This window comes from Notolepis coatsorum, assembly GCF_963971535.1.
Source record: "Notolepis coatsorum genome assembly, chromosome: 3".
Lineage (NCBI taxonomy): Eukaryota > Metazoa > Chordata > Actinopteri > Aulopiformes > Paralepididae > Notolepis > Notolepis coatsorum.
Genome location: NC_140167.1, coordinates 142,186,275 through 142,213,841, shown reverse-complemented (window position 1 = coordinate 142,213,841; position 27,567 = coordinate 142,186,275). Strand labels below are relative to the sequence as shown.

At 43.0% G+C, this 27,567-nt stretch overlaps 1 protein-coding gene across 1 annotated transcript in view; it reads left to right on the top strand.

Annotated features, from left to right (window-relative positions):
• The window catches only part of pms1 (PMS1 homolog 1, mismatch repair system component), a 169,385-nt gene that overhangs the window by 82,616 nt on the left and 59,202 nt on the right, over positions 1-27,567 (top strand). The window contains exons 7-8 of the mRNA XM_084310426.1: positions 14,886-15,008; positions 15,146-15,292. Coding sequence (XP_084166552.1) covers positions 14,886-15,008; positions 15,146-15,292 — 270 coding nt within the window. The remainder of the gene's footprint in view (positions 1-14,885; positions 15,009-15,145; positions 15,293-27,567) is intronic.

Here is a 27,567-nt window from a genome sequence, read left to right as displayed (position 1 = left end):
AGTGTTCAGTATAGACATATGTACATTGTTCGATGCAGAATAGAAGTAACTGAGTTACCATATAATATACAATATACTATGCAGTGTACTAATATACAATACTATATAGTGCAAAGCAGAAATGGGATGAGGTACAATTTAGGTACAATTTACAGTAAGGTGTACGAGTTGTAGTGCAAATCCTTTACCAATAAATATAAAGTGTGTTTAGGTGATCTAAAGTGTGGAGAGTGGGTGCTGCAGTGTGTTGTTTGTTTAAAGTGAGTGTGTGCGTGTGGATGTGTGTGCATTTGATGGTTGTTGTATAGTGTTTATTGTTCGTTGAGCAGCCTGATGGCCTGGGGATAGAAGCTTCTTCTGAGTCTTTCTGTGCTCGCCTTGAGACTCCGGTATCGCTTGCCTGACCGCAGCAGTTCAAAGAGGCAGTTGTTCGGGTGGCTGGAGTCCTTGATGATTCTCTTAGCCTTACCCCTGCACCGCTTGTTGTAAATGTTCTTGAGGGTGGGGAGCCCCCCTCCAATTGTGCGTTCGGCTGAACGTGTCACTCTTTGTAGTCTGCTTCGGTCTTGTGCAGTGCTATTCCCAAACCAGGAGGTGATGTTGCCAGTCAGGATGCTCTCTATTGTACATGAGTAGAAGTTCTTAAGGATCTTCTTACTGACTTGGAACTTCCTTAGGCGCCTGAGGAAGTAGAGGCGTTGTCGTGCCTTCTTCACAACACTGTCAATGTGTGTGGTCCATGTCAAGTCCTCGGATATGTGGGCTCCGAGGTACTTAAAACTGTTCACTCTCTCAACCGGTGCCCCGTCGATGCTGAGGGGGCTGTAGTCCTTGACCCCCGACCTCCTAAAGTCCACAATCATCTCCTTTGTTTTGCTGACGTTCAGGGAGAGGCTGTTCTCCTGGCACCATCCCGCCAGGACCTTGACCTCTTCCAGGTAGGCCCTCTCGTCGTTTGCAGAGATCAGGCCCACCACTACTGTGTCGTCAGCAAATTTGATGATTGTGTTGTTACTCCGCTGAGCCACACAGTCGTGTGTGTACAGGGAGTAGAGGAGGGGACTCAGAACACAGCCCTGGGGGGCCCCTATGTTGAGGGTGATGGATGAGGAGGTGCAGTTGCCTGCTCTCACCACCTGGGGTCTGCCCGTCAGGAAGTCCAAGACCCACTGGCAGAGGTCATAGTTCAAGCCCAGGTCCCTGAGCTTGGCTATGAGTTTGGAGGGGACTATGGTATTGAATGCCGAGCTGTAGTCGATGAATAGCATTCTCACATAGTTCCCCTTCCTCTTGTCCAGGTGTGATGCTGCTGTGTGCAGCACATGGGCTATGGCATCCTCCGTGGACCTGTTGGGGCAGTATGCAAATTGCAGGGGGTCCAGGTTGATGGGGAGGGAGGAGCAGATGTAGCCCTTTACTAGCTTCTCAAAGCACTTCATGGCTATGGAGGTGAGAGCTACAGGGCGGTAATCGTTGAGGCAAGCAGGCTTGGATTTTTTAGGTACAGGGATGATAGTGGACTTCTTCAGGCAGGTGGGGATGACAGCCTGTTCTAAGGACAGGTTAAATATGTCAGTGAATACCGCCAGGAACCGTAGATAGGCGGCCCGGTCCCACCCGCTGTGCGTTGCCAACCCTGGACTCGCCAACCGTGCGAGCAGGGCGTCTCGTGGAGCTGGGATATCGCACCCTGACACTACCAACGAGGCAATTGCACCAAAGGGGGGACCCCGACAGAAAGGGCCGGTTTGATACGGGGGAAGCTGACATCACACTGGGTGACAAAAGCTCCCCCACTGAACACCTCCCCGGCATGGATTGCTGAGGAACTGTTCTTCAGCTGGACATGCAAGGCGTGAGGTCCCCACACTGCCCGATAGGGTGGGTTCCTACACACCGTAGCCCTGCAGTGATATTACTACCACCCAAATCACGCGTGCCTGCCTGACCACCGCCGGTCTTCCGGCCATGGGAGGCACTAACGTGATACCCGGCCTGGCGAGGGCGGGGCTGGGGGAACTCGCGCTGCGACCCCCTGGGCCTCGAGTTCCCCCTGCTGACAACCTTTGTCGTTGACAGACACAACACCAGGCTCACCAACACAGATGCAGAACGTGTGGCGTGGGAGCCGCTTGACAGCACAGCATTCTCACGGACAGACCCAGGCCTAGCCAGCAACTGGGTGTCAGCCCCTGTCCCCATGAGAAGCGAAACGTGGGGCCGCTCGTGCTTCACTGAAGGCACGCGGCCTGCAGCCAAAGGGAACAAATCAGAGCCCGTATCCCGCTGGTGTTGGGGGGGGGGAGTGACCGGAGAGCGAGCTATACACAGCTAGACGGCAACGGTTTTTTAGGGCGTGCTCATCTAATGTAGCCGATCCCTCGGCCGCCAAGGCTGTCGGCCTTGAGATCACCTGTTGTCTTTGTGTCCAGGGCACCTAAGGCGGGGGAAACATGGCCGCTGGTTGGGGGCCTCGCCACAGCCGCTGGCGAGGCCGCGCCCTCACCTCTGGCTGCGAGGTGTGAGGCGGTGTGGGGCCTAGGTCAAATACCGCCTGCGCTCCTGCGGAAAGACCAAAGTCCCTCTGCGGAGAGTGGAGCCCTGAGGAGGGAAAAAACTTCTCTCCTCCTCAAGGGGAGACTGATCCAACCAAGATGTCTGTAACAAGCGTTGACAGCATCCTAGCCCTCCCTCCGGTTATAGTTTGCGGCTAGGTCAAAAGCTAATAACCACAAAACCTTGCGCGATGTTTCGACGTCGGCTGGCCCCACCACCCGACACCATTTTTGACAGAAAAAACAGCAATTCGAACAATGTTGCTAGTCGCTGCTAATTCTTTTTTATTTTATTTTTTATCTTTTCCCCCCTCCTTTTTCCTCCGTTTTTCTCCCATCCCAATGTTAGTCGTTATGCCAATTCCCAATCCCCCTCCTGGTCGCTGCGCACCTACCCCCTACGGTCGGTCTGGGAGAGTGGAGGCTATCATATGCTTCCTCCGACACATGTGTAGCCAATCAACCGCTTCTTTTCACCTGGCAGCGCAGACTCTCACTGAGAGGGTGTAACGTGTGGAAGGATCACACTACCCCCCTTAGATCCTTTCCTCGCTGAGCAGGCGCCCCGACCGAACTGTAGGAGTCGCTGTTTACAATGACCAGGACCCACCCACCAGCTTTCCCACCCCTAACACCAATTGTGTTAGTATGAACGACCAGCCAAGCTGGTAGCAATGCCGAGGCGAACCCAGCATCTCCTGCACTAGTGGCGAGCATCTTGCCCACTGCGCCACTTAGCCGCCCAGTCGCTGCTAATTCTATACCGCGGCGGTATAGGCTTTAACAGCCCACCAGCCACCTGCCGGGCTGACTCGCCTCATGGCGTTGGCCGGGTGGGACACCGTTCCACCATGTCAGAGGCAAATGACTGATGCCACCTGCTTCACAAGCACGGAACACCAGTGGTGGCTGCAGACAAAAGACTACTACTAGTGAAGCACTGCCTCACTAGTATGAATGCAGCAACCTCCACTGTGGTGTGCACCCATGAAGGGGTAAATGAATAAATGAACGAAAACTCCACTAACACAAATGTTAAGGGGATGCAGACCAGAGAAAAACACCAGTCCCGCACACAATTCATAGATTCACAAAAAGCACACCAGCCCTAGGCCTCAGCCCATCCACCCATGAAAATGGTAAACAAGCCCCCGTCAAAACTCCCAACATTAGACACCGATTGACCGTCAGCATGAATGGTTAAGAGTAGGGATACACCGATATGAAAATTTGCGACCGATACCGATTGTTCAACTAACACAATCGACCGATACCGATATTTGTGGCAAAAAAAAAAGAAGAAAAAAAAAATATATATATATATATATATATATATATATAATTTTTTTTATTATTTTTTTAATGAAACTACTGTATATTTGTATGTCTCTAAATGTTTTGATTAATTGAAAATGGAGGACCCTTATGTAAAAAAGACAAGTCTTTTTCTGGTCTTCATCCTCCAGTCTTAGCACTGTTGTTGTATTGAGCTGTACTGTATTGTACCCATTCTGCAATCTGTTAACACTTTAATCGCCGGAAACGCCGAAACTCGTCATTGCCCGCCATGCTCATTCTGCCGAAGACGCCGTAACACGTCTTTGATATCAATATTTCAAAAATCTGTGATCGAAATCATATTTCTCCTCCGGGGACCTGAGATATACTGCTGAGCTCCACTCAACTCTCTAACGGTTCAAGAGCGCCATCTGGTGGCCGATCGGCAGATCGCCCAACAGGAAGTCATGTGGATGAAGTGGTGCTCATCCATATTTCGTCCGGGCACTCGCTATCATTAGCAGTACTCCATCTTGACACAGTGAACACCGATCGGTGCAAATAACTCGACAAACAACATGATTTGGACGTATATACTATTATACAACCTGGAGATGGATCGGGTATTTCGACATCCCATAATAGGAATATCTCTGCTCCACGCTCAACGCCCAACGGCGCGAGGAAGATACGGTAAGATCCAGCGTTATTTTCCAACGTGTTCTTTACTAACTGCTCTGATGATCATATCACCCACACTAGATGAATGATATAACGTTGCCCACGGAATTATAAACGACCCCCCGCCCATCCGGTCAACATCAGATGATACGTAGTAACTTCTAGAACCACGTCCAGTTGAAATTTTTTATCTCGCGCCGATTGCTATCAAACTGTATTTCATCATCAATATAACGCATTTGGAGCTATAAATCACGTTCTGGAGAAAGCTGCAGAAAACGATAAAAACATACTTATACTTTAGACCGTATTTTAGTATAAATATGTGAATGAAAAAGTATAACGTTGCTACACCCTGAACAATAGATATAGGACATTGAATGGGCCATAATAATGTCAATTTAGCAATACAATTTAAAAAGTTATAGCCCTGCAAAGAAGGGGAACTTCTCCATAGACAAATAGAGATGGCGAGGGATGGTAAATTATGAATTTAACCATGGCGATCAAAGTGTTAATAAAGTTTTCAATCAATCAATCAGATAAATGTATAGAAAAGCTTTTATTATAACCATATAACAAAAAATGATATTATTGTTTATGAAAATGTGTTAGCCCTATGCTTGACTATTATTTTAGGCATGGCAACAAATAAAATTATAATAAAATGAATAAATAAAATATTAAATAAATAAATAGGCTACACGTCTCTTTTTGTGTTACAAATTGTGCTCACCGATATCAACATAGGCCTCTTTACTTACTTAAAAAAGGAAACATCAAGAAATATGTTTATGGTATTCCATCATGCCATGTGTGTTTTTTATATATTTTATAATGCTCATGATTAGGCCTGCCGCGATAAGCAATAAATAGATTAATTGCCGTGATAATTAAAATTAATGCAATGATTTTGACGGGCGCGATTAATTGCTATTTGCGTGTTTGTTTTAATGAGGCGGAACCAGTCCAGTACCCCTCGTCAGTCACTCCGTGTGGGGGGCCGCTGGCCTTACTACAGAGCACAGCACGGGAGCTCCGTGGGGCACTAGCAACGCCACATATAGCTTAACTACATTTCTCAATAGTGTTGCTCCTTTTAACCAAATAGCGTTCTTTGTAGTGTAAAGTTAGCTATTTTTAGACCCAAGTAGTTACTCGCTACTGCCCGGAGAAACTGGACTGCTAAATAAAGATTAAAGATCTAGTGTTGATGCTCATTCAATGCCAACAACATTAGCTAAATAGCTAACAAACGAAATACAACGTATAGCATAGCTACAACACAGAATAACGTTAATACAATTACATGCATCATTGTTTACAATGAACGGGTGGGACTAGTCAAAGGACTGGACACGGGGACAAGTTAAACATGAATACATTTATTATAACAGGTAATCGAGTTGCGCTCCCGTGCCTACGCACCACAGGGCTATTCTATTCTATACGGCTTTGACGCTTCCTCCTCATTGTTGATTGCCTGTAGTAGCTGCATCTAACGTTAGTAGCTAACGTTAAAACTAACCTAAAGTTAGTTGCTCACCAACAATCTCAACATTTGTTTTATTCATTAGCTCAAAAACACAGAACCGGACGAGATGCTGCTAGGATAATAACAACAATACTTCCGCTCTGGTCGGTGGGCTTCAAAATAAAAGTCTAAAACCGGAAAAGACGGAGCGGTGGGCTTCAAAATAAAAGTTTTGGGAAATTTCTCAAAAAAAAATTCTCTAACCGGTCGCAATAATATCGCTTATCGCGATATTTTCGGGGGCAATTAATCGCCCAGCAAAATGTGTTATCGTGGCAGGCCTACTCATGATTATTGCTGAAGTCTGAGTCATAATACCCACTGGCTTTCATCTTCAACAGACTAACTTGACTAAAAAGACAAAAAAGTTAGAGTTTTAAGAGTTTAAGAGACAGCACTCACTGTATCTCTCTCAAACAAAGCTCCATGTTCTCCAGTAATATCTCCATAATCTGAGTTTGCAACGCAAGTGTCGTGTCAGGAACAACAGAACCATTTTGATTGACAGTCGATTCTGCCAATTACGTCACACCGCTAGCACCCACCTCCTGGTGTTCTTATCACCAATCGGCAAGCGCTTATTCGTTTTTTACTTCCGGGACGTCCGCCATTGATTTTGACGAGAGATCAACAACAAAGCTAATAACGTTAGCTCCCCGCGGCTCCCGAGTAGACTACCAGCGCTCCGCAGGATGACTAAACGAGGCATAATGATTTTACTGCAACGAATGTTATAATAAAAGCTTTTCTATACATTTGTCTGATTGAAAACTTTATTAACAGATTGCAGAATGGGTACAATTCAGTACAGGCTCTCTGAGCAAAGGAAGGACGTGAGAGATATGAATGAGTAATGCTTGCTATCTGGTCGGGTAAATAATATGCTTATGCTATTGAACGTGTAACTAACGTTAATGCCACAAAACGAATGCCTTTGTTAATCATAAGTAACTTTGATGCAGTAGCGTGTGTGTGTGTGGGGGGCGGCGTTGTGCAGGTCGCTTGACTTAAACTTTTTTCAAAGTTTGAACGTGTGGGTCAGATTGACGCAACACAAATTGATGGATATTTATCGGCTACTGCCATCGGCACATTTGAGCCTATCGATGGCAGTCAACAAGGCACTTATCGGCCGATATCGATACCCGACCGATACATCGGTGCACCCCTAGTTAAGAGGAGGGAAGACCTTTTAGTAAAGACAGCCCTCTGCGGGGAACAAGAATGGAGACCCAGCATTTTAGCATTAGCCGCGCGCACTAGGATAGTTGGGAAAACACCCAAAACAGAGTCATGACGACCATGTTTTCCCAAATATCCTGCCCCTCGCGACAATACACAACTCGGCTGTCTCACCGGACAACGAGCAGTATCACAAATGCTAGCATTAATGCCTGGCAGCGCAGGCCCTACCTGTGCGCGACCTAGCCCGACAGCTAGCCGCCACGAGACGTCCCTCGATCCGTCCCTCGATCCGCTGTCATGAGACGAGGAAACCCCAGGACAGGCCCGATGCGCTGTTAGGATGTGCTGAGAAGATTCGAGGGGCTGGTGAATCTCCGGCGAAAACCCAACATTGTGTAATTTCTCTCTGCATTTCATAACAACTAGTTCATGGAGTGCACTGCAGTGTCCATGTTGGAAACAAAAAAAGAGGAAGGTAGAGTGTGACCATGTCCGGTGTCTTATAGGAGGACGCTGGGGCGTGGCCTGGTCACGTGCATGAGTGCAAATTGTTTGTTCATGAGCACAGTAGGTGCTAGGAGATAAGAGTTATCTCATAATGGCAAGAGCGAGACGCGATGACCAGTATGATATATAACCTTTGTTTATGTAAATAAACCAGCCTTCTGATATGAAATGACGACTTAACTTACGTTATTTTCCGGATGCAACAGGGGAGAAGAGATAGTGTTTTAGCCAGTCAGTGCGTGGGAGTGAGAATTCCACCGAATGATTGCCGCCATGAACCACAAACAATACACAACGTAGAGATGTCCAGGAGAGGCAATGAAGGCTGACAACAGGCTAAATTACCATTTTCTAACAGACTTCCCTAGGTATAAGGAGGGGGGGGGGTTTAAGGGATAATACAGCTGCAAGGAATCTTCTTGTGATTAACATTACATTTATATTATAAATAAATTACAATATGTATATATCTTGGTATTATAGAAATCCATACCTTTGCATGGATCCAAGGACGGTATACCTTCATATTCGGTATACCTCCCAGCCCTATTCTTAGCCGAGCTTTGCTGTGCTGATCGTAATTGAATTACTGTCGAGCGGTAACTTTCTGCTTGGTCACGGTAGGTGTCGTGTGGCTGTTACCTGCTGCAAGGCTCCCGGCTAATGCAGCCTGACGGATATGGAGCAGCCCTTTTCACCCCACTTCTCCCTCCCTTTTCTCCTTGTTGTTGTTATTTTGCTGCAGCACTTTGGTGCCCAGTTATGAGAACAACCTTTGAACTTTTCCCCTGCTCCCTGTAGCAATGAAAGAGCACCTCTCTCTCTCTCCTCGCCATCTCCAGCGAGCCTTGGCGATCACGGGATCCAGGTTGACAATATTCCACCGGGGGCCTCGGTCTGGGAAGTGTTTTGTAAGCGTCATTCCTCCTCGGAACAAAATGTGTTCAACGTGACAACATTCAACTATGGCCTTCAGGGCCAAAGGTGCCATTCGTGCACTCATAAAGTGACCTAATGAGCAGAAAATAGAGAGAAGCATATGTGCCCCAACCTCAAACAGCAAAGCATTTATTAACTTCATTGGCTTGCATTGCTGCTAATAATGAGCCCGGGGGCCATGTGAAAATTTTCGGGGCTATTCACCCCTGGAAATCTGTAGAAAATTATAGCGTTTCATAATTTGCTACGTTTTTGTCAACAGCATTTGACATCACAACATGTTTGTTTTGTTTACTCGTCTGTCGAGCCATCTACTGTATCGCACCCCGAGGGCTTCAGGCATCGTCCCAGGTGACCATTCGTTAGGGACAAAGTCGAGACAAAAGCTTGTCACCATTTTGTTGGGCATATACAGTATGATATGCTTGTGTGTGGAATTGGAACGCCACAAAGTGAACATCATCTTATCAAATATCATTAGAGTGCGTTTCTATCTAAAAACAGATATTTACATTTTATTTATATGAAGTCTCTCAAAGCGAAGAGAACTGAGGTTCCGTTTTGTGATGTCATCAAGAGACAAATCCTGGAGCTGCTTCCTAGATATTGAGTGGGACACGTTTTTGGACACGTGGATTTCTCACCCAGAATGATTTTTACAGGTAAATGGGTTTTCTGGTTTATACCTCTTAAAGGGGAACACCACTCTAATATGTTATTTCCATGACCTAAGACAGTTCTATCAATATTTGTGAACATGAACTACTCTCTCCCAAAGCCAGAAACCAGAGATGCAAGAATCAAACTTGTAGTTGACAATGAATGGGAGACTGATTTTGTGGACCCACAGAATTTTTTTGTATTTTTATTTTTTATACCCGATTGAGCTTTATTCTATAGTAGTGATCTCAGTTCTGTCATCTATACAAATCTTTCCCAATTCATTGTCTATGGAGCAGCTTCAGACTTTATATTTGAGGACATCACAAGTTAGAGTTTTAGCACTCTCGTTTTTGGATTTGGGGGCAAGTTGCTCATTTACATTATGTTTCTACTGTCTTAGACCAGAGAAATAACGTATGTATGAATTATGAAATTGGGCGTAGTTCCCCTTTTTAAGGTTAGTTTAAAAAAGCTAATTTGGATGTACAGATGGATTTATTGATAGATAAATAGATATTCTATTGATGTCATATTACACTGCATGGGATCACTGTATGATATATATGGCAACAACACAGATGAAGAACAAAAATGAACATCACTAGCTAAATATATTTGTCATTATACATAACTGTGAAACTGTGTGGCCATAAACATCCTTTTGCTTCCTGGAGGCTCCCTACCGGTTTAGCATTTAATTCCTCATTAAATTCATACATTCTTATTAATTAAATAGAAAAAGCAAAGCATTAAGCCAAGTTGATCTTTATAGATTGACTGATTATTTGGAGGCCTTAGTATTGGCATTGGCATTACCGTTCTCACTTTATCCAATCAGGAGAGAGAACTCCACAGTCCACACTACAAAAATAAGAAATACTTGAAACAAGTAAAATAATCAGCCAGCTAATTTGGCTAGACGATATTTCTAGGGTTCTCTCTCCTGATTGGATAAAGTGAAGAGGGATACTAGAAAATTGATTTTGTGTTTACTGCAGAGTGGAGGGACTGGGAGACCCATGTACTGATCAAACACTCTATATCTATATCAATCAGTGATGGCTGTCGGAATGTAGAGCTATTTAACAATAATTTCTACAAATAAATACCACATACAGCACTAAAGGGGCATTTCACCAAAACACAATGCCAATTTATTTTCATTGAGAGGTAATGAATATATCCTCCCATGATATCATCTGAGGACACTGTATCAAAGAAACAAAGTTTGTCCGAGGAAAGCAACGGTTGTGATAGGAGGATCAAGAAAAGTGGCCGGGATTTGAGAGAGTGCACATTTCATACAGGAGCCTACATTTTCCACAGGTTTACAGAGAATACCTGGAAATGATCATTTCCCATATGTTTCTTTCCACTGATAAATAACTGACAGACACCATGCAAAGCAACATAACACACAACAGGACATGGGCACATAAAACAAACAACCAGGTAGTGGTTCATGATAAGCAACAAAGTAATATGCAAACAACCAGGTAGTGGTTCATGATGAGCAACAAAGTCATATGCAAACAACCAGGTAGTGGTTCATGATGAGCAACAAAGTCATATGCAAACAACCAGGTAGTGGTTCATGATGAGCAACAAAGTCATATGCAAACAACCAGGTAGTGGTTCATGATGAGCAACAAAGTCATATGCAAACAACACGCCAAATAGCTACTCGTATGAAGTTGTATGGAAATCGTGAAGTGAGCTTCTGTGGGGACGAGACTCTCATAATTACTCTGAGGGGAGTGTATGTTGTTGCCAATTCTGAATCCTATTTGCCTTTTACAGCAGAAATAATGGCCTCATTCACAGCCACATAGCCACTGGACTGGATCGGCCGTGTCACAGTAATTGAAAATGTTGTAATGGTAAATTGTACGTAATGTAAATGTTGTAAATTCCCCATTATTTGTTATGCTGTGTATTGTTATTTCCAGTCAGGCACTTCTTTGATGGCCCAGGGGTCCTATTATTTATAGTCTGGCATCTCTCTGGACAGCCCAGGGGTCCTAATGGGTTTAAATACAGCGGCCATCTTGCCGCCCATGTGTTCCATTGCTGTCTGCTTTCCCAGTGAGAGTGCGTTCATGAACTAAAATATCACTCACTCAATCTTTGATTGCTCCATCCAGCCCTACGACCTGGATGGAAAGCACTCTTGAGATATTACTCAACAACAGAATCCTTAATAAAATACGAAAGGACTGTTCTCTGTGTCTGCGTCCGCTCTCTGACCGGGGTGTGCCGTCCTGGATGAAGTGGCTCCAGCAAACCTTGCAAACAAACATTATATCTTCAATAGTAAACCCTTATTGTCCAAGTTTCAATACTAGTAATTAGAGTGTTTGTTAAAACTCCAATTACCGTAATTCCTCTAATAGTAACCCCGGCTTGTATTTGTTTCAACTGTAGCGGATACCAGGCTTGTATTAGGAGGAGGCATGTATAAGAGAGAGGCCTATATTTCTAATTTTCAAACGGATCATAATGAATAAATCAACATTTTGTGTCAGTTTGAACCCAGTAAAATGTACTGGGTTCATTTATTGAAACCAAGTACTGTATGAAATACGGTAGTAAACAGTGCAATTACAGGTGGTCAAAAAAAGTTAAATAAAGTAAAATAGTGCAATCACAATACTGGTATAATAATAATAATAACTTCGTTTTATACAATTCTGAGGTAGGCTTATTCTCTTGGTAAACATTAACACCATACCATTATATGGTATTTACTGCACAGCCAGGCCAGCATATAACAACAATAACCCGGCTTGTATTAGGAGGCCGGCTTATAATTGCTTAGCTCAACAGCGCACCCGGTCATTAATAGAGACCCGGTTTTTAATTGAATACCGGTTACTATTAGAGGAATTACGGTAGATGGCCGTAATGCCAGCCAACTGCTGAGAATGTTAATTTCAAATTGTTTACCCGAGTCATGGATGGCATGTATTATTTTCAGTCTTTTGAAGCTCCCTTCTCAATTCGGCAACTTTCATTGTTTGTGGACAGGTTATGAGCCATTTATTTGTGGACGGGTTTCACAGTTTGGCAGCAGTATGTTCAGGGGCGACTAATTGGTTTGGATTGTGACTGAAGATATACTTTTGTCCTACAACCTTCTTGAGTTGGTTAGTTTTAAGAATTCCACATGGATATTTACACATACCGTCAATTAGAGGGTTGAATGATGGGAAGGTTAAAAGGACTTCAGGGTTAGGGTTGAATGGTGGGCCTCTTAACCTTCAGACTTTATGTACTGCATTACTTATTGGAGCAGAGGGTGCTTGGTTGGAATAGAAAACTTGACACAACCTCTAGTTCTCTACAACATATTCACAATGCCCAATGTTAGCTTTAATTTGGTGTTTATTAAATGCTTATGCCATTTGTAACAGCAGTAAAACACTTATTTGAGTGAAAATGTTTAAGTTAAAGTCCCCCTGGCAATACCATGATTATCTCTACAAGGCAGAAGCCTTGTGTGTGTGTCTCTATCTGCTAATCTTGAAAACGAGGGCTGATTTGGATGAAATGTTGCAGATAGGCTGACAGCAGGACGGAATATTTTTCAGATCAGTCAACGACAAGTATTTTCTTTTTATTTATTATCACTTAACGTTCCGGCCTGCACATCGCAAGACATTTTACAGCCATCTGTCGGCGTCACGCTGCGTTATTGACTCTCAACCAACACATCGGTTGAAAGCTAAAATGGCCGCTGTTTGATTGACACACCACTTGACCTATTACGTGCTTCCAATATCGGGTTATAAGAAAACAGCCAACGAGCGTCAGTTTAAAAAAAGTTACCACCTCCGGTTTCGCCTCTCAATGACCGGACAAATCACCACTGATGCTGAAAATTACCATTTGTGGAGCCAATGAAATTCTGAAAAGAATGACATCTTACTTGAGTTGGTTTTCTGAGACCGAGAAGCGGTAAAACGCGTACCGTACGCAAGAGAATGGACGTGCGCCTCCCTCAAAATCTGTTGTTGCGCTGATCTGTTGTTGTGTGAGAAGGGTGTGAGAAGGGTTGGGGGTGATGTATGTGACAAGAGATTAGTGGGGGAAGGGGAGAGGGGACTGAGTTAGTGTTGACTCCACTCACAAATCTTTGGAAAAACGCCTAAACATACTGTTGTGTAAATATGTGTAAAACACAATTTGTATGTGATATTGTTATCGACTTTGGACATGTTCAAGGTAAGACTTCAGGCTATGGCCCCAGACGTGTTTTCAGCTAATAACTATAGAGTAGATAGATCTGCAGGCATCTATTAATTGCAAAATAATTATTGCAAAATAATAAAATGTCAGTGCCTCTTCATCTGTCACTCACGTCCTGTTTCTTGTTTAACCCAGCTCTGTTTCGTGCTCGAAAACTGAACGTCTGTCACTTCCTGTTTATTCCAGCCCTGCTTCTTGCTGAGAGATCTGCTTTCATTGGTCTATGCTGCCACCTGGTGGAGATTTGCACTCTACTTGGCACACCTTTCTAGTTATTTTTAGTTGTTATCATCAAGATTATCTCATTTTGCTCAGTAAATTGACAAAGTTCATCTGCTGTGTCACGAATGCTGCTACAGTCCTGTATAAGATGCCACCACTGCCCCATGGACCTCCAAGCTATGCCTCCTCCACCATATATCAGGCGTCACACCACCCACCTATGCACATGTCATATGTCCCACCAGCCCATGCTCTCACCCTCCCAGTCTCCAGAACACGCTCCTTGGACAGAAGCTTCTTACACACTGCTGTCCATATATGGAATAGCTTTCCAGAGCCGTCTTATGCTGAGTGCATAGATACTGTACCTCCTGGCCATACCCCTCTCATCGACCATTGAGCTGCACTGAACCATATCATTGGCCAACTGGATGTAATTGTATATCTGACTTTGCTATTGTTCACAATTGCAACCAATTAATACAAATTAATGAATAAAAAAAAGACATTACAATTGACATATTTTAATCATTGTTAATGAATGTACAGTATGTAGCTGTTATGAAGGTCTCGTTCAGACTTTACAAATGAATTATAAATAGATGTACAATGTTTCGTGATTGACGGGTACATTTTAAACATACATTTGTGAGGCGGCTTTGGCTCAGGGGTAGAGCGGGTCGTCCAATGATCGAAGGGTTGGTGGTTCGAATCCCGCTCAAGCCCATGTCCATCCCATTGCCGTTGTGTCCTTGGGCAAGACACTTAACCTACTTGCCTCGTATGAATTTGTATGCATGTGAATGAATGTTGGTGGTCGGAGGGGCTGTAGGCGATGATTATTCGCCACGCTTCCGTTAGTCTGCCTCAGGGCAGCTCTGGCTGCAATTGTAGCTTACCACCATCGGTATGACTGTGTATGAACGAATAATGGACTCTGTGAAGCGCTCTGGGTGTCATGAAGAGCGCTATATAAATCCAAGCCATTATTATTATTATTATTATTATTATTATTATTATTATTTGATACACACCTTGTGGTTGACTTGTGTATTTGTCTTTCTCCTTTTTAGATTACATTAGATGGCTTTTTTCCCAAGCCCGGGGTGGATTACAGTTCCTCAAGCTCAACCAGCCATGACAGAACATTTATATTCATCAACAACCGGCCCGTCCACCACAAAGACATTCTGAAGGTAGAATCACATTCAATAAATCAATACAAATAAATGTGACACAATCACTTGTTTTACTTTGTTTTGCTTACACGCCATTCTTTTCTTCCTATCGCATGCAAACGTTATCCTGATTTGGGCCTGTGGCTGACCATCAGTTGTTAAGACAACACTACACAGCACAGTACCCAGTAGACTCCACCCGGAACCGCTATCCCATACTCATGCTGAAGGTCACTGTTCCCGCCTCCACAGTGGACGTCAATCTGACCCCAGACAAGACCCAGGTTCTGCTCCACAACAAGGTAAGCTATCGACGTTTCCCCCTTTTCTCCCTTAACCCTTTCACTGCCACACGACCAGGGCCGGATTAACGACCGGGCCGTCCGGGCCGCGGGCCGTGGGCCTCTAGTGATGAGGGGCCTCCAAAAAAAAATATATATATATATATATATTTTTTTTTTTTCTTTTTTAGGCCCCTCGCCACTAGAGGCCCCAACATTTTTTTAATTTTTTTTTAACTTACATTTTTTATTTTTTTGAAGGCCCCTCGTCACTAGAGGCCTTTTGGAGGCCCCTCGTCACAAGAGGCCCCAAATTAGTATTATTATTTTTGTAACTTTAATTTTTGATTTTTTTGGAGGCCCCTCGTCACTCGAGGCCTTTTGGAGGCCCCTCGTCACTAGAGGCCTTTTGGAGGCCCCTCGTCACTAGAGGCCCCAAATTATTATAATTTTTTTTTTACTTTTTTTTTTCTTCTTTTTTTATGCCCCTCGTCACTAGAGGCCCCAAATATTTTTTTTAAATTTTTTTTCAACTTTTATTTTAAATTTTTTTGGAGGCCCCTCGTCACTAGAGGCCCCACATTTTATTTTAATTTTTTTTCTTATTTTGGAGATCGATGTCATACTGTGACACTGAAATGAAAACATATTTCATCAACAAAAATATTTAGTCAACTAAAAATATTTCATCAACTAAAATATACAGTACGTCACACCCTGCCGTCTGCAAGTGGCTAATCTTGAGTATTTTTTCTCCTTCATACGAGTTTGAGGTTTTCCGTTTGAGGTAAAAACTGCAATAAAATGTCAAAACTTGCATCTCCACATCCCAGCCCCGACGCCTGAATACTTTTACCAACGGATTTCCAGTTCCGCGTTCGCGTTCTGCGCTCTGATTGGACACTGACGTTTCTGGTAGCGCCAATCATGTGACAGCCCTGATTCCTTACTCTAACCTTAACCAACTTCGAAAGAGTCACCTAAGAAACGTCAGTCAATATTTCTATTGTATTTTTTTTCTTTTATACATACATACATACATACATACATACATACATACATACATACATACATACATACATACATACATACATACAGCCCCACCCCCACCTAATAGACAGTCCCCTCCCCACTGTATGTAATGTATATATTCTCTCCCCACCGTATGTATATTTCTCTCCCACCCATCCCCTCCTAATGTTCAGTCCCCTCCCCATCATATGTATATACTCTCTGTCAGGATCTATGGGTAACAGTACTGTATATTTGCATATCATATATGTCACAAATGTAACAGTACTATATACCTGTATGTCATGTATGTCCCTATGCCATAAATGTCATGATGTCATATGAAACAAAACAGTTATTTTGATGTAGCCTTTCCTTCCTGGTTCAGCCAATACCTTGACCCCCAACATTACATGGCTTATGTGAGGCTTCCAACAAATTGACATAACAAAAGAGCTTGACGCAAGGTGTTAATGTCCCCATAGAGAGGGGGGCCATGGAATACAGGGTTGTAGTTGTTTAACTCACCGGTGTGAAACTCTCCAGAAAGTTCGAAGGCCATTCATCTCTGAATGTGTTTTCTGATATCACCATGATTCATAGGAAGTAGCTTGAAAAGTATCCCACCAAAATGTTCAAGTGATGGCTTATTTTGAAGGTATGAATCTGTACTTTCACAATATGTAAACAAATTTAATTTGACGTTGCCTCAACAAGTCCCTCCTATCCACGGCTAGGCACATTTACAGATAATTGAAGGTACCTCAAAACATGAAACCAAGCCATGTCACACATCGTGTGTGTGTGTGTGTGTGTGTGTGTGTGTGTGCGCGTGCATGTACTAGTCTGCATGAAATGTGCATCTCTATGGCCAGACTCTACAAGTCAGGTTTTCATTGCCATCAATTATTTTTAGTTCCTTTTCCCCACAAGCATTTCACTACCACACTACATACGGTTAACACTTTCACTACCACACTACATAAGGTTAACCTTTCACTACCACACTACAGAATGTTAACCTTTTCACTACCACACTACAGAAGGTTAACCTTTCACTACCACACTACAGAAGGTTAACCTTTCACTACCACACTACAGAAGGTTAACCTTTCACTACCACACTACAGAAGGTTAACTCTTTCACTACCACACTACAGAATGTTAACCTTTTCACTACCACAATACAGAAGGTTAACCTTTCACTACCACACTACAGAAGGTTAACCTTTCACTACCACACTACAGAAGGTTAACTCTTTCACTTTTACATTTAGTCATTTAGCTTTTAGACTTACAAGGTCTGTACGACAAGTCACAAATAATACATACATACTGTATCTAAATTAGCCCTTTCCTGTGTGAGTGTTCCGTCTGGTCATAATCACTGATATTATAGATGGAAATAAATGAAATATTATTGTCCCTGAGGGCAAGTTGTGTTGTTGTCTTGATTATTATTTCATAATACAAAGTTTCTGAATGGACGTTTGGATTAAAATCATCCCGAAGACAGCATTGGAACGTTTGTGAGTAGGCTCTTGCCAATGCGCGTCCCTATGTTTGGATTAAAATCATCCCGAAGACAGCATTGGAACGTTTGTCAGTAGGCTCGGGACAGATCTATGCTTAGCTTGCCAACGTTAAGATAGCAGTGTAACTTAAAGTCAATGTTCAATGTTCAGATTCAGCGTCATCAAATCCGTGCTGAATTGCCAGCGCGCGTTCGTCTTCAGCAACAACAATAATGTTGTTGCTGCGTCCTATAATGATAATGATAATAAGTTGTTTGTTATTTTCTTTGAGTTTCCCTATTGAATGAATTTACTTCTTATGCCATTAGGTTGCAATAAATGCACTCTAACGAAATTCGTTCGCTGATAAAATTCGTGACATTCTAAATGTGTTTTAATGGTGTTTAATTTAATGACACCTGCGTCCCGACACGCGTTTTATGACGGCAGCCTTTTTTATTTTTTTTTAATCTTTTTTATTTAGACACTGCGTTTGTCACAAGTTACGTTGCTTATAACTTATAACATTAAGATAGTGTATTAACATTGTTATTCTCTCTCTAAGAAAGGAGAGCGTGTGTCTGTGTGTGTTTCAACACCTCGATAAGTACCTGTACTTAATACGCGGACAGGCCACACCCAGCGAATAGCCCTCGCCTGTAGTCTTTCCACAGTATGAGAGACAATACTTGTCGAACTATATAACAATAATTACCTCATTTACAAGTTGTATTTAAGTTTGCAAATAAGGGCAAATAAGGGAACACATTAATGACATTTCAAAGATGTAAAAAATAACAAGATTTCGATTTTTTGGATTTTCTGAAGAGCAAGACATTTTTTCATTTCCTGACACCTCCCCCTTGCCGAATCAAATCGGGTTTGGTTTAGGGATGCCCCGATCACGTTTTTTGCCACCGATACCGATCACCGATCGTCGTGAGCCATATCGGCCGATACCGATCCGGTACCGATCGTTTTTGATTAAAAAAAATTAAAAATAATTTAATATATATATATTTTTTTATAAAATATATATATTATATAATTAGACTTGTACTTGTATTATCTGCGAGACATCGCCACCACGCAACAAGCTCCACTGTCTGTGTGTACTCTAGTAGCCTCGAGCTATGGCCAGGATTCTCCTGCGCTGCAGCTGGACCCTATTGGTATAACGTTAATGTGCTCAGCAAGCCCTCAGCTCGAATACGCATTGAATCAGTGTTATAAGAAATTGATATCAGGAGCTATCTGTAGCTACTGCTAGCCGGATATATAACGTTGATACAGCGCCTCAGTGAATTATTTAGTTCAATGGGACATTTCGTTTTGAACAGTGAACTAACTTGCGCTAACGGGAGCTAACAGAGTATCATACACGTCTCTACTAGACTATTGCTGGAGCATTTGTTGATATCAGGAGCTATCGGTAGCTGGCCGGCTAGATACCATTCGGTTAGACAATGCCTCATCATGTATTAAACTAAAAGTGAATAGTTGACTGGGTCATTTTGTAACGGTAGCAGCTAATGTTAGCTCAGGGAGACGCCGTCCTCCCATCCCACTAGACTAGACCCGTGTTTACATGCGTGCAGGAGGGGCTGGAGGGAGAAGCAGACGCCGCAGCGAGTGAGATCGGTTTTGACGATCGGCTAAAATAAAGCATTATCACCGATCACCGATCGCATATTTATACTGATTATCGGCCGATAACGATCGGTGGCCGATTGCTCGGGGCATCCCTAGTTTGGTTGCGTCGGGGCACATATATGTTGTGCATGTCATACATGTCACTATGAATTGAAAATGGGGGACCCTGATGTAAACAAGACAAACGTCTTTCTCTGGTCTGCATCCCTTTAACAATTGTGTGTATTGAGCCGTACTGTATTATTTGTACCCATTCTGCAATCTGTTAAATACAATTTTCATTAATTCATTCATTCACAGACAGTAACACAGGACAAAAACACATTTCAACCCCCTCCCTTCCCTAATTATAATTTAAATTGACATTCACGTAAAAGTAAGCTTACTATTCTAATATTATATTCTTGTCTCCAAAGTGTGTGCATGTTTTTTTTCTTCCTGAGGATGGCGCCATCCCCCCATCTAAACATGATGTGTTTCTTTTATCTTCTTGATTGATTGATTGAAAACTTTATTAACAGATTGTAGAATGGGTACAGTACAGTACAGTACAGCTCAATAATTGTTAAGGGGATGCAGACCAGACAAAGACTTTTGTCTTGTTTACATCAGGGTCCCCCATTTTCAATTCATCATAACATACATGACATACAGATAGACAGTACTGCTACATCTATACATTTATGACATACCAGATTTGCAAATTCATACAACTGTACAAGCAAAACTGTACATTGGAATATTGACAAAACCATACTTGGTCATTTACTGTACATTGGAGGGGGTTGTGTTAGGACATTTACAGGGGCCAGTTTCGAATTGCAGTCTCCCGTAGGTGTTCTTTGAGAGTGTTTTTGAAAGTGGGTAGTGATTCACATTCCTTTACAGCTTTGGGTAGGGCGTTCCACATTGATGTGGCATAATTGCAAAACGTGTTTAGTCCCTTGTTTGAGCCGAATCTGGGTTTAACATGATTTGTGGAGCTCCCTCTGGTGTTGTGATCGTGGTATTCACTGACCTTTGGGAAGTATTTTGACATGTACATGGATACCTTGGTCGTGTAGTGTATCTTGTAGACCAGGCCCATTGCAAGTTGCTGTACTTTGTCGTCTACTCTAAGCCATCCTAGGTTGTCAAAGTGGGCAGGGGTGATCAAAGTCCTTTTAGCTTGGCCCTCAGAGCCCACCACTTCTAAATATTCTATATATTTTTTAAAGTGACATAAAAACGCCACTGTGCGTGCGTGCACATGTATGTGTGTGTGGGGGGGCCTCCACAAGAATCTGGCCCAGGGGCCTCTGAAGTTTTAATCTGGCCTTGCGCACGACAAAGGGTTAACCCTTTCACAACCACACCACAGAAGGTTAACCCTTTCACTACCACAATACAGACGGTGAAAGGGTTAACCTTCTGTAGTGTGGCAGTGAAAGGGTTAAAGGAGTGGTTCACCATTGTTCTCTTGAGACAGAAATATATATTTTTTATTGATATAGCACACACACACACACCTTAAAACCTACAATACCCAAAGTGCTTCGCCCTATCCTCTCCTCAAATATGATTATCGGCCATTTGGAATGAGGACCACGTATACTCAACCAGGAACAATTACGTTTGATAAGCATACGAGCGGAGTTAAGCAAAAAGAAACTACGCTTACCAACCCTGCTTGTCTGCAGGCACTCTGCTCTGTAGCTTACCAACCCTGCTTGTCTGCAGGAACTCTGCTCTGTAGCTTAAGCTTACCAACCCTGTCCCCCCCCCCTCCCCACACACACACACACACACACACACACCTTAAAACCTACAATACCCATAGTGCTTCGCTCTATCCTCTCCTCAAATATGATTATCGGCCATTTGGAATGAGGACCACGTATACTCAACTAGGAACAATTACGTTCGATAAGCATACGAGCGGAGTTAAGCAAAAAGAAACTACGCCAGGGTTCCCACGGTACCTGAAAAACATGGAAAACATGGAATACATTTTTTCATTTTACAGGTATGGAAAAGTCATGGAAACTGAGCAAAAGTGAACACTTACATGGAAATAGAAACAGTTGTCCTGGAAAATTGTATTGGATGATGTGTAAAATAGTAATAAAATGAAACTATTGAGCACAAAATTAAGATGAGTTTATAAAAACCCTTTACATGTGAACAGCGTTTACTGTAGATATAAATGGTTGATCCCATGTTGTAGAGCATGCTCTTGGCATCTATTATTGGATGTTGGAATTTGATGCAGGCAACTTGGTGATATGGACTTTAAAAGTATAGTTTCGGATTGGTGGACTTCAGGAATAATAACGTTACACGCGATCTCAATAGAAGGGTCAAATACATGCATTTCCCAGCCAACACGGGAGCCTTGACATCTACAGTGAAACTTCTTATGCAAGTTTATCCTCAAATGTAAGTACTGTAGCTGTGTTTTAACTGTGGTAAACCTGGGTTTATCAACGTTAGTTAGTAAGCAGTGCAATCTTGCTAACTAGCTAGCAACTTGAGTTTGAGTTAGTTTTGGATTTTGTTAATGATGCAAGCACATGGAGTGCAATCTTGCTAACCAACATTCAGTTTGCTAACTAACTAGCTACTAGCTAGTGTTGGCTAGCTTGCATTGCTAGCTAACTACCAATACATTCACATTAGGCTGTGACATTACTTCTATACTAGTTGACATGAATAGTCTAGTCTTGATACATTTTGTAACATTCATTGTTATATCTACTTTTAGCTATTTTGTGATTTTTCGTTTTTTTCTTTAAAAAGATTATACTGCTAAATAGGAACATTTGGGGTGAGAAACGTTTGAAAAAATCATTGATCATGTCTAGACTGATTCTATACATCTATACCAGGGGTGGCCAACCTTTTTTGAACCAAGATCTACGTTTTTATTTACCACCTAGCCCGAGAGCTACCAGCCAAAATTGTATATTGTAAGCAGTCATTTGAGGCTTTATAAAAGCAGCATAATGAACACAAATCTGTCAGTGCCGAGTCCGACCTCATCTTAAATAACAAACAGCATTGCTTGTTGTAGTTAACAAGGAGAGGAAGAGTTGATTTAGCAAAAAAAAAAATTTTTTTTTTTTTTTTTTTTTTTTAATAATCAAATTTTATTAATCAAGATCTACTTGAAATCAGCCCGCGATCTACCTGTCGATCGCGATCGACTGGTTGGGCACCACTGATCTATACTGTTAAGCTAAGCTTACTAGTGGGGTTGCTGTACTGGGGAACCACAGGGGAACCAGCCTTATGTTTTCCCTTTTAGGTTCATTAGTTTGATTTACAAAAGATTTTACAGAGTAAGAGTAGGCATACTACCCCTTCTACGTAAGACTTGTCGTGGAATATATTATCATGTCATTATGAGTCTCTGTTATTTTATCATGTCATACAGCTTGAGTTTCAGTCCGACCAGATTTACTGGTTAATGTGTGTATGTCTCTTTAAGATTACTCTGATATTCTCTCAGACATAACGAAGTTGTTGTTTCTCCCAGCCATAGAGCCATAACCCAAGGTCATGGGAACTGTAAGATGGAGCTGTTTTCCTTCCAGGCTTAGCCATAACATAGTCGTATTATTAATTTCTCTAACCAGCCATTTTGTTTTCTTCTACGTCATTTCATGTATTCAATTGTATGTCTGACCAAGCCTCTGGGTCAGTCCCCTGTCAGACGCTAGTGGGTTAACATGTCTGTCTCTGGGGGGGTGACTGGCCTGGCAGCGTGGCCACGCTGTCATGAACTTTCTTTATTGAATAAACCTTCTTATTATTATGAATAATGACTCAGAATGATTAATGTAAACGGCTCATCGTTTGTCCTTTAATAATTCCCATTACAGACTCAAAATCTAATAAGACTAATAATAAAGGAAAGAGGGAGGAGGAAGAGAAGAGGGGCGAAGATGAAAGAGGAGGAGGAGAAGAAGAGGAGGATAAGAGTAGAGGATGACAGAGGAAAAGGGAGAAGAGTGGAGAGGAGTTGAGAAGAGTAGGAAGAGAAGACGGGAGCGGACACAAGGGGAGGTGTGGAGAGAAGAGGACAGGATGAGATAGGAGAGGAGTGGAAGAGAGAACATATATCAATCCCAGTGCTCATGTGTTTCAAAGTTCCAGTTCAATAAATTGTTGTTCATCTACAGCTTATCAATAAGACATAATCTCTAAGCATTTACAATGTAGACTTGACTGGCACATCTTTTAAATCAAGTAAGTAGTCAGGTGTCCTAGGGGGTTGTGTGTGTGAGGGGAGGGGGGCACGGATGGGGGCGGAAAGCTTCAGGGGCCAATAGATCATCACTTAATATGGTACCTGGAAAATCAGGAGGTAGCATGGAAAAAAATTTCAAGGCAAGCGTGGGAACCCTGCCAACCCTGCTTGTCTGCAGGCACTCTGCTCTGTAGCTTAAGCTTACCAACCCCGTTTGTCTGCAAGCACTCTGCTCTGTAGCTTACCAACCCTGCTTGTCTGCAGGCACTCTGCTCTGTAGCTTACCAACCCTGCTTGTCTGCAGGCACTCTGCTCTGTAGCTTACCAACCCTGCTTGTCTGCAGGCACTCTGCTCTGTAGCTTAAGCTTACCAACCCTGCTTGTCTGCAGGCACTCCGCTCTATAGCTTATCAACCCTGCTTGTCTGCAGGCACTCTGCTCTGTAGCTTACCAACCCTGCTTGTCTGCAGGCACTCAGCTCTGTAGCTTACCAACCCTGCTTGTCTGCAGGCACTCTGCTCTGTAGCTTACCAACCCTGCTTGTCTGCAGGCACTCAGCTCTGTAGCTTACCAACCCTGCTTGTCTGCAGGCACTCAGCTCTGTAGCTTACCAACCCTGCTTGTCTGCAGGCACTCTGCTCTGTAGCTTACCAACTAGTGGTCTGCAAGGGCCTTGAAATAAAGCCCGAGCCCTGCCCGAGCCCGTGAACTTCAGGCCCTGCCCGAAAATAAGCCCGACTGTAAATAATATTTTAAGCCCTAGCCCGCGTGAAAACCAGAAAAAAATTATTATATATTTTAAATATTCGAAACACGGTTTTATATGAACGTAATAAATAAACAAAACTAAGAAGCATTTACATAGCCTGTTTCGCTCAATAGAATGCCGTCTCTCCCAGTGCTCGCTTATAGACTGACTCACACATCAGCCTCGTAAAACGTATTGAAGGCTATAGAATCTTCTTTGACACACACACACACACACACACACGACACACAATAGCCTACTCGGTACAGAAATCAGATTTCGAGCAGAGCAACGTAATGAAAAGCACAACAAAACAGGTAGCGACCCAGCAAATAATAAACATCACTCACCACGACGTCAGCAACGGTTGAACACTGTTAACAAAACTTCGCCAACCGGCTACATACATCCCAAGAACAAATTAAAACGTTCGCCAAACTGGCTATATTCCAACACAACCAATCGAGTTGAACTTGTCCCCTGAGTTCTCCCTGCGCGCTGCGGTAATTACATCCAAATGTTTCTCTGGCGCAAAAAAAAAGAGAAAACGAATCTTAAGGAAAACGAAGGTTATCCTATAACCCTAGTTATATGAAAAATTAAAAAAAACGCAATAAAAAAAATAAAAAAAATAAAAAGCGGCGGTGCCCGGGCCCGGCCGAGCCCAAATTATTTATAAAAAAAAAAGCCCTACCCAGCCGGGCCTGGGCAAGGTTGCAGTGCACTATTACCAACCCTGCTTGTCTGCAGGCACTCCACTCTGTTAGATGTTTCTGTAATCAGCCAGTCATCACCTCGTCATCTGTGTTCGTGAAGTTTCTGCGTTGTGTTTATCTCTTTCTCCGAAGGCGACCTTCTCATACTGGCTGTACAACTGTGTCATCCCCCTCAATGCAATCCGTAATCATAAGAATTCGACACTGGCAAACGTGGTACCTTTCTTGGAAAACGTTGTTTATTCCATAAACAAAGCCTCTGTACCAGATGGAAAACAGTTCTGTATTGTCCTTGAAAAGCCTTAGAAGGAACTAAATTCATTATTCTAACAATCTCTCTCCTGTCACCCCGCTCGGTGGTCGTGCGGCCTACCTGTCCAAAGGCCTTTCCTGTCAGCCGAAGCTAGTGATGTCGTGCTCGCGTCTGCTTCGTGTCTTAATCTAACTTATCCTGGAAGAAACTCACATCATATAACGTCTTCTCCCTAGCAACGGGGGCCCGCCCCCTTTTCTCGTTACTACGTTACACGCTGCCATGGCAACTGCTCTTCACCTTTAGCATGGTTCCATCGATGTCAAACTCTCCCCATAGCTCTCTGACCAAACATGCCTGCTCTCAGTGCTTATCAGTGTTTATGTTAACAAGCTGCCGAACGACCTCGGGAGCCATGGGCTCTGCCTAGTCTGCTGTTAACCCACACTGACTGCCGGCTACTTTTAAGATCTATAGATCCGTCTGAGTAGATGCTGTCACCCACCAATACATTATATACACATTGAAAAACATAGAATCCTTCAACTCTGTCTCTTACCATCCTCACTGCCACGTCACTCTTTATCGCTCCCCTGCTCCTGTGAGGAAAAAGACCACACCAAATTTTCTCCGTTGAGAAAGCCAACACCAGAGTTGATGGTCAGTGGTTCTGGCAACTTGGAGCATGGATGTTGATGGGGAAATAAATCCAATTAATCTCCGGCAGAATAAAAAATAATCCAATTAATGGGATGACGTCACCAGATAACAAGACCCTCCTCACTTAAAGTCGAGCTCCTCTGGGTATTGTCATCCCACTTCTGACGCCATTTTATGGGGAATCATCTAAACAGATTATTCACAGGGGGGAATAATCTTTTTTTGTATTTTATTTTTTTATTATTTTTTAAACAAACATAAACAAACATGACAACACACGATAAGATATACAAGCATTAGTTGTCAGTGCACATCCAATGAAATCACATTTTAGTTAATTGTCTTATATAGGATATACCCTTAATACCTGTTATCTAAAAACCTACACACATATGCTCCAGCTCGTACCCCCCCCTTCCGGACCCCCCATTGGATAATCCATCCATTTTCCCTCGCTCCTAACCAGACATTACCATTATATGCTAGCTTTTATTTTCTCCACCATTTTTTTTTTTTTTTATCCACTTTTTCTCCCATTTTCTATATTTTCTCCCATCCCAATTTCGTATCATCCAATTCAACCCTCCCCTGTCACGAACGCTGTTTCTTGCCTCCCACAAGCCGGCTGCAATGTGGACTAAGTCATACATAGCACAAGTCCCCTCCGGTACTTGAGGTAACAGCAGTCGCATCTTTTCACCTGCACAGCTCGATCTCTCAGTGGCGAGGAGTAACGCGTGGGAGGCTCACGCTGCCCCCGACACTTCCTGATTCTACTGCGCAGGCGCACCAACCGACCTGTAGGAGTCGCTGTCCACAACGCCCGATCCCCACCCATCAGTTTCCCACCCCCTAATACGGCCAATGTGTATTAGTATGAACGACCAGCTAAACTGAAAGCAATGTGGAGTGCTGGGCTCGAACAGGCGAGCCCAGCGTCTCCGCATTCATGGCGAGCGCCTTGCCCACTACGCCACGTAGCCGCCATTTTCTCCACCACTTCTAACCACAATGTCATTTTGGATTCATTGAGACCCAAAATTCTTGCTGTAGATATTTCTTGATAGATCACATCGAGATATGTAATAATCCAGACCTTTCGGCAATTTTTTTCCGGTTGGAACCATCGTGATGCTATCAGCTTTTTAGCCACTGTGATACCCGATAAAACCAATCTCTTTAGCTGTGGATGTACTGCACACTCAAAAACATTCAGCAGTAATACAGAGGGGTGTACAGGTATATTCCAAGTTAAGAGATTTGATAATTGCTGGGTCACCTCTTTCCAGTATATCTTAACTGGTGGGCAGTCCCAGTACATGTGCATAAATGTCCCCTCGTCCCCATTTGTACATAAGGAGCATTTGGAGTCTTGTATAAGACCCATTTTTTCAGTCTTATAGGAGTCAAGTATGTCCTGTGAATAAACTCTTCCAGGGCTATTTTGTATTTAGGAAATCCCTGAACATGATATTGCATTGGTTTGTGATAGATTATTAGTTACTGGGTA